Here is a 7,478-nt window from a genome sequence, read left to right on the forward strand (position 1 = left end):
TCCAAACCCCCCTCCCGATTGAAAACAACAGCCTCACCCTCGGCCGCCAGCCCACTCCGCACGCACTCCGCACCTGAGTATTTCACTTCGGCACTGTGCCTCCTCTGAGTCTGGGTATGATATTCTCTTTACTCCTAGTTGTAGAATTTCCACTCAGCCAGCCCTCCTGTGGTTCTGGATGATGTCCGTTCCATCTTTTAGGTGTAATTTGAATTGGTTGTTCGAGGCAGCAATCTCCGGCGTTAACCTATGCCGCCATCCTGGTTCTCTCCAATTTGCATTCTTCCCCTGTTATTTTTGATGACTTGTGAGGATTGCACATTTTCTTCTGGAGCCTGGCCACCAGTGGGAGGAGATATCTGAAATGCCAAAAGAGAAAAAGATGAGTCATTTAGGTGAAGGTGCTGTAACAAAGAGATACAGCTTATAGTGGCTTGAACACCTTAGGACTCTATTCTTCTTGACCAGGTCCAGAAAGGGAGAAGGAAGGGGTGTGTGGAGGTTGGGAGGTGGGTGTGGGCTCTGCCTGGTTTTTGAAAACATAGTCTAGTGAAAGCAGTTCTGCCTTCCATAAAACTGACTTCCAAATTCTCGCGGGTCATTGTCTTTGTCACAGTCCGAAGGAGGAAGGCGCAGCAAGCTTGTGGGAATGTTTCAGCATCAGGCATTCTATTCAGAGACCTGTGCCACATGGTTCCCCACCTAACTGTACCCAACCAGAGACAGCGAGGATGTCAGCAGCTCCTATGGAGGAGGGGCCGTGAAGTCTGGTGAACAGCCAGGCTTCTCTGCCTCTCTGGCTATGAATGATCTGTTGAAACCTTTATTCCCACACTTAGAATACAAGTCTCCCCCTCTCTGCCCTCATGGGAAGTACTCTAAACTGCAGTTAATGTATCCAGCTAAGAGCCCACAATCTCAGAAGATGAAGAGTCCTTTTGTTCAAGTTAGTCTCTGGGCTGTTTGTCCCTTTGGCCCCTGATGCTGTCCTCTGGGAGGGTAGTCCTTGTTTGTGTGTCTCCAGAGCCATATCTAAAAGGTGAGTAGGTTCCCCGTGGGGGTCTTTTACAGCCTGTTTTCTACTCGTGCCAATTTGAAGGCGAAGAGGACTTAATTGAACATCCCAAAACCTTTTTAGGCCAGTTTTTTGTTCCTGTGTGTGTGTGTGTGTGTGTGTGTGTGTGTTCGGTAATACCATTTTCTCAGAAATGTAGGTTTCTGATCTATTTGCTACCAGTCAGTTATCTATGTTAATAAACCACATCCAATGTTATTTTCTTGACAGTTTTTCAGCCTGTTATTTCCTTGATTTCTTGTTCTCATACCCTTATCTCTCAACTTAATGGTGGCAACCAGAAGACCTTCAAAAACAATACATTTAGGTAGAACAGCTAATTTTTAAAAACTTTTTCTATTAAGGTAAATTGACATACAAATTATATTCATTGCAGGTGTACAACATAATGATTCGACTTAGGGTGTTTCAACTCACGATGGGTTTATTTGGACATAATCTTATCGTGAGTTAAGGAGCATCTGTATTTTAGTTTGGCAGCCCTCCCTCTAATACCAAATTCTAAATTAGCCAGGGTGGACTACACTACTGCAACATTGGCCCAATGTAAAGGCTTGGCCACCGCAGAAACCCCTTTTTTCCTCATGGGACAGTCCAGAGTGGTTGCTCCGGGTGTGGCAGACGATAGAGAGCTTTCCTCTACACAGTCTTCAAGCGCTCAGGCCTCAGCACACAGCTTCCAAGGTCATTCTGGTCATTGTCCTTAGCATCCCACACAATCATAATGAGGAAGGATCAAGCAGGGGTGTTCCTGAGAGTTGCACCGGCCAAGTCTAGCGGTGGCACCTGCCATTTCTGTTCCCATGTCCGTGAAAGAACTTACTCCCAGGACTATCCCTAAATGCACGAGAGCGGAGAGAGAGGGGGAGGGCAGGTTTTGGTAAAGAGCAGGCTGCCCACTGCAAAGCCTAAGTAGGTGGTGCCTTTTTTCTTTCCAGCTACGAGACAAAGGGGAAATCAGACACGTCCAGCAACCACGCGGTGCTGAAGCTGGCCAAAGGAGATGAGGTTTGGCTGAGGATGGGCAATGGCGCCCTTCACGGGGACCACCAACGCTTCTCCACCTTCGCAGGCTTCCTGCTCTTTGAAACTAAGTGAATAGAGGATAGACCAGCTCCACTTTGGGGAAAACTTGTAGCTGAGCTGGTATCGTTAAGATGTGAGGAACATTAGAGTTAAGGGTTCTACATGTTGTATTTTTTTTTAAAAAAATTTATTGGTCACATTGTTAATCATGCTACAGATACGGCAATAATGTGGGATGACTCAGGGGTTCAGAAGAATCAAACACAAAACAGTTTTCCCAAGTGACCTTGTCTAAAACACTCACCACCTTTCTCTCTCTTCCCCAGGCATCTAAAAGAGAGTTCCCCTCTTGGTACAGGTTGGAAAGACTGGTTCCCATCAGAGAGGTCATTTGCAAAGAGTTTTGGCAGCTCTGTTTTTAATTTAATAGCAGCTCTCAGGAACCCCTGCAGCTTTGAGTTCATCATTATAACTTTTCAGCAAATAGGATGCAGTGATTAAGATGGGGCTGAGGCAAGAGCAGGGGCACTTGCTAGGATCGAGGTACCAGAAACATGTGTAAAACCTAGACTGGGAAGTAGCACTTTGATCCAGTGGGTCAACACTCATGAATAAAGTACAGATCTTTTTTCGTCATTCCTGATAGCTCTTTGATAGCAAAAGTATTCACAATGCCCACACATTATTGACTCATCCTTTTTAAAAAACAAAACAAAACAAGGATGTTACTGTAATTAAACCGTAACTTCTAATAGTTTGTATTTTTCAAAATAGAATTTTTTCATGATCCAGAGTTGGGTTGACAAGATCTGGTTTATCAGGTTGCCTCTTTTCCACTGTGTTGCTTAGATTACAATAAATCTTTGTAATGCAGTGTAGGTCCACACTGTACCCATATAATCACCTTTTCTCTAGAAATTACCCTCATGAACTTTACACACACTGACAAGTCATGTTGAAGGAGCTGTAGACTTGGTTATATATAGTCAAACTAATGGATTCAAGATAGGAGACATACACTAAAATCTCTTAGCCTTTTTTTTAAAATAAAAACGCTATGACTTTTTTGATTGCCACGTTTAGCCAATATTCACAGAGCAGCTGTGCCACTTGACTTCTCTAAAAATCTATTTTCCAAGGATTAAATGAGTCACCAAACCAACATTCATGAGGATGCACCATAGACACATCTGAATATAATACCCAAAGATAGAACCTAAAATTGGTCTACTTTGAGCAAAGACATTATCACTAGAATATGTGTTTACCCTGATGTCGAATCACACTTAAAGTGCACTAGAGAGATGCTGTCTGACAGATATCATACAATGAATTCCCTTATAAGTAACGGGCCCTTAATTTATTTTCTGTTACAAATTGGGTTTCCACAGAGGCTTAAACTATGGGCTTCCTTTCTATTGATTACCCCTCTACAGCTGGAGGGGGAGAAAATTCATTAGGGCCGCTCTATTAGCTGACAGTGTATTTCATGCTCAGTCAGCCTTTGACCCTTTTCTTCCCATTTGCAAATATTTTAAAACTCTTCCTGAATCCTCATGTAATGCTACTTAAAATGGAATGGATAGTAGCTAAAATGTGCTTGACTGGAAATGTTTTTGTGATTTTGTATACGTCCCCAATACCTCACCTTTCCCATGGAATGAGGTTGAAGTTTACTATGAGCCAATGTCATAAATGCCCTGTAACAGTGCATTGGCAACAGATATTCAGATGTTGCTGGCTAAGGGAAGTCCATACCTAAAGAACATACAGTAAAAGCCAAGTGCCTGTAGGAAGATACCGGCCTGGCTTTCAGTCAAATCGAGGCAAGAAAAATGTAATATGCGTTATGTGAATCATAAACACACCTTTGTTAAATGTACTGTTTTATAATGTTCCTAATAAAGTTGAATAGTCATACAATTGTAAGTCACCATGATTTGTTAACACAAAGTTAAAATATTTTCATGCAGATGATGTGAAGGGTCGTACAATCACTTCTGTGGGCACAGACCTGGGTCACTTGTCTACTCCAAACTCCACTTTTTAGTTAGTCCATTGTTACAACTTCAACCTTTTTAGGACATAGCTGTTTAGAGGACCCTTTAATGAAATCTGAGTATCTTGAAGGGGAAGGGCTCTTCATCACAACCCAAAGTCAGTCTATGTTGATCCCAAAATTCTAGTTTTCATCTCAGTAGAGACAGACACCTCAGGTTTGGATGTGGCCTGGCAGAAAGCACTTGGGACTTTCAAATAACTCCCGGGTATGAAGAAGAGTGATTAGTAAGGAAGGTAGGAGAAAGTGAGGATAATTATCAATGTTTCCCAATTTTATCGACTTCCAGAATTTGGAAGACTGATTTTACAAATCTTCCTAAAACTGAGGCTCTGTAGAGGAGATGGTAGGCAGGTGCCATAGGGAATGTAAAGGTATCACCTAAACAACCAACTTTTAAATATATATTTTTTATTGATTTCAGAGAGGAAGGGAGAGGGAGAGAGAGATAGAAACATCAATGATGAGGGAGAATCATTGATTGGCTGCCTCCTGTACACCCCATTCTGGGGATTAAGGGAATGGACCATGACCTCCTGGTTCATAGATCGACGCTCAACCACTGAGCCACGACGGCTGGGCTAAGCAACCAACTCTTAAAATCTAAAACCTAAGTGAAGGTAAAGTCCATAAATGAAGCATGTGGGTTTCTGCTCGCTGCAGAAATGCGGTCGGTTCAGTGTAGCTGCTCCACAAAGTGGACAGGCTGATGATTTCCAGTGTCGAAAGGGCTGCATTTGAACTTTAAACAAGTAGATTATATTGAAGGAATATTATTGGGCAAATTGCAAACAAAAGCTGAAGTAAATAATATTCAAGCGAAGAATAGAATAATTTTATATAATAAAAGCCTAATATGCTAAGTGTCCAGTTGTCTGATCGTCCATTCAACCAATCAAAGCATAAAATGCTAATGATATGCTAAGGCTGCTCAACCACTTGCTATGATGTACACTGACCACCAGGGGGCAGACGCTCTGACCGGTAGGTTAGCTTGCTGCTGAGGTCCGGCCAATCAGGACTGAGGGAAACAGGCTGGACACGCCCTGGAGTCCTCCCTCGGTCCCTCCCCAGCTGGCCAACCTCCTGCATCCCCCCCCAACCCCGATTGTGCACTGTGGGGTCCCTTGGCCTGGCCTGTGCCCTCTTGCAATCTGGGACCCCTCGGGGGATGTCGGAGAGCTGGTTTCAGCCCAATCCTGCAGGCCAAGGCCAAGGGACCCCACTGGTGCACAAATTCATGCACCAGGCCTCTAGTCAAATATAAACTGCAAAGGGCATGGCTGGAATTGATAAACATCTACTTTGTGCAAAGATACTGGGCTATTCCAGGAGCTACTCAGCACTTTTTCACCTCCCATGAGTCTTTAACCTGAGAAGAGAAACATTCTGAGATGCCCTAACTGAAATGACAGTGACTGGAGGGTGGGAGGAAGAGGCAAGGGAGGTTCACCGGTGAACAGTCGGGGCTGAAACCAACAGCCTTCCTGAACGCATTGAAACCTTGAATGGACTTCAAGCAGCTATCTGGAAAGAACAGCTGCCCCCAGATACCACAGCATCCTGCTTACACGCGAACTTTCTGGCCTGTTTCCCACACCTGACACAGAAGCATCAAATACTCCTCCTTACAAACGACTCCCCTATCCCAGAACTTTCTAGAACTTTCTTTGATTTACCTCTTCCCTGCTACCCCCTTACCTAGAGACAATGTTAATCCTTTCAAAGCAACTTACATCTTTCTTCCTCAAACGCGTTGTATAACAGAGCCCTGGCGACCCCAGGACGATGGGCACATGTGCCTTCTCCATCCAGCCCGGCTGCTGGTCTAGACTGTGTGACTCAGAACCTGGCCCTTTTCTGGCTGGTAAGTAGTTCAGTAAATCCACTCTTTCAGGAAAACTTTCTGTCTCAAAGTTTTTTGTTAAACAAACCTAATGGAGGAAGATAGGCAAAGGAGAGTAAGTGCCTGGATGACAGCATGTAAAGCGTGTTTTAGGAGCCACAGAAGGCAACGGGCTAGGGGTTGACAGGAGAGAGAAACAACACCCCGCTCAGCATGACACAGCTGTGGAAAAGGCAGTGTTTTATGGCCAGAGACAAGTTCATTATGTTTGGAGTGTTACTTTTAAAAATATCTTTTTGTTCTTTCCCGACTATAAAGCCTACTGCAGAAATTTTATAAAATACATAAAAACATTTAGTATAAAAATCATCACACCAAACATAATACTAGGATTTTGAAGTATTTATGTCATTCTTTTCCTGCACATCTTTATGCTTTTTATTTTTTAGGAACACAGTAATAAAACAAATCATTTGACATTATACTTTTTATATATGTTTATATCTTGCTATGGTTTGCCCTAACATCCTGAGAGCACTCTCAAATGCTATTCTGAAACATTGGATAGAGAGGGACAAGGAAGTGTTAAGTTAGTTAAACACGGAGGCCATGAGACCGAGGTGGCTCTAAGCCTGTGGCATCCTAGGAAGCAAACCAAAATCTAAGCCTGAACTGCCTTTAAGATTACAAAATCCCAACCTGAGAACAGCCAATCACAAGCAGCCAATTATGCTTTAAGCCACAGCCCATCGATAATTTCCTTGTTTTGCTTCCACCTTTTTTTTCTATGGAAGTCTCTCCTCATTTCATGTTGGTAGAGCAGGCCTAACCACTTTCAGTTTGACACTCAGATTGGAATAGACTTTTTCTCTTCTAAATTCTTAAAGCTTTTCATATGCTTCAGTATATCTTTTAAAGAGGCTATTCAAAGATGAAGGCAAAGAGAAGGTGTCTGGGTTAAGGAGCAGGCAACAAAGAGAAATCCACAAGAACCCCCAAATCATTCCAAAGCTGGTTAAGACGATTTCAAGCTTGCCTAAAAGATCTTGATTACCATTGTGCCGATCTGGCCTCCACTTTAATCACCTGCCTCAGCATCTATGAGCCCATACTTCGGAAAGGACTAGGGCAGGTTGATTGTGCTGGCATCCACTTCTGGTTCTATTAAAATTCCAGAACAGTCCAATGACCAAGCTACCTACACACAGGCCATACAGCAGTGGTTCTCAACCTTGCCTGCACATTAGAATCACCTGGGAATCTCTTTAAAATCCTGATTTCTGGGCCTCATCCTCCGGAAATTCTGTTTCTTTGTTATGGGGTGGGGCCACAACATTAGTAACAAAAAAACAGAATTTCCAGAGGATGGGGCCCAGAAATCAGGATTTTAAAAAGATTCCCAGGTGATTCTAATGTGCAGCCAAGGTTGAGAACCACTGACTTAGGAGATCTAGGAACTTGTAGTCTCCTAC

At 43.3% G+C, this 7,478-nt stretch overlaps 1 protein-coding gene across 1 annotated transcript in view; it reads left to right on the forward strand.

The window, feature by feature from the left end:
• The window catches only part of C1QTNF3 (C1q and tumor necrosis factor related protein 3), a 23,199-nt gene extending 19,187 nt beyond the window's left edge, over nt 1–4,012 (forward strand). Inside the window, exon 6 of the mRNA XM_006761769.2 lies at nt 2,014–4,012. Coding sequence (XP_006761832.2) covers nt 2,014–2,173 — 160 coding nt within the window. The 3' untranslated portion in view covers nt 2,174–4,012. The remainder of the gene's footprint in view (nt 1–2,013) is intronic.
• Nucleotides 4,013–7,478: the final 3,466 nt, after the last annotated feature.

The sequence above is a fragment of the Myotis davidii genome, unplaced genomic scaffold (assembly GCF_000327345.1).
Source record: "Myotis davidii unplaced genomic scaffold, ASM32734v1 scaffold496, whole genome shotgun sequence".
Lineage (NCBI taxonomy): Eukaryota > Metazoa > Chordata > Mammalia > Chiroptera > Vespertilionidae > Myotis > Myotis davidii.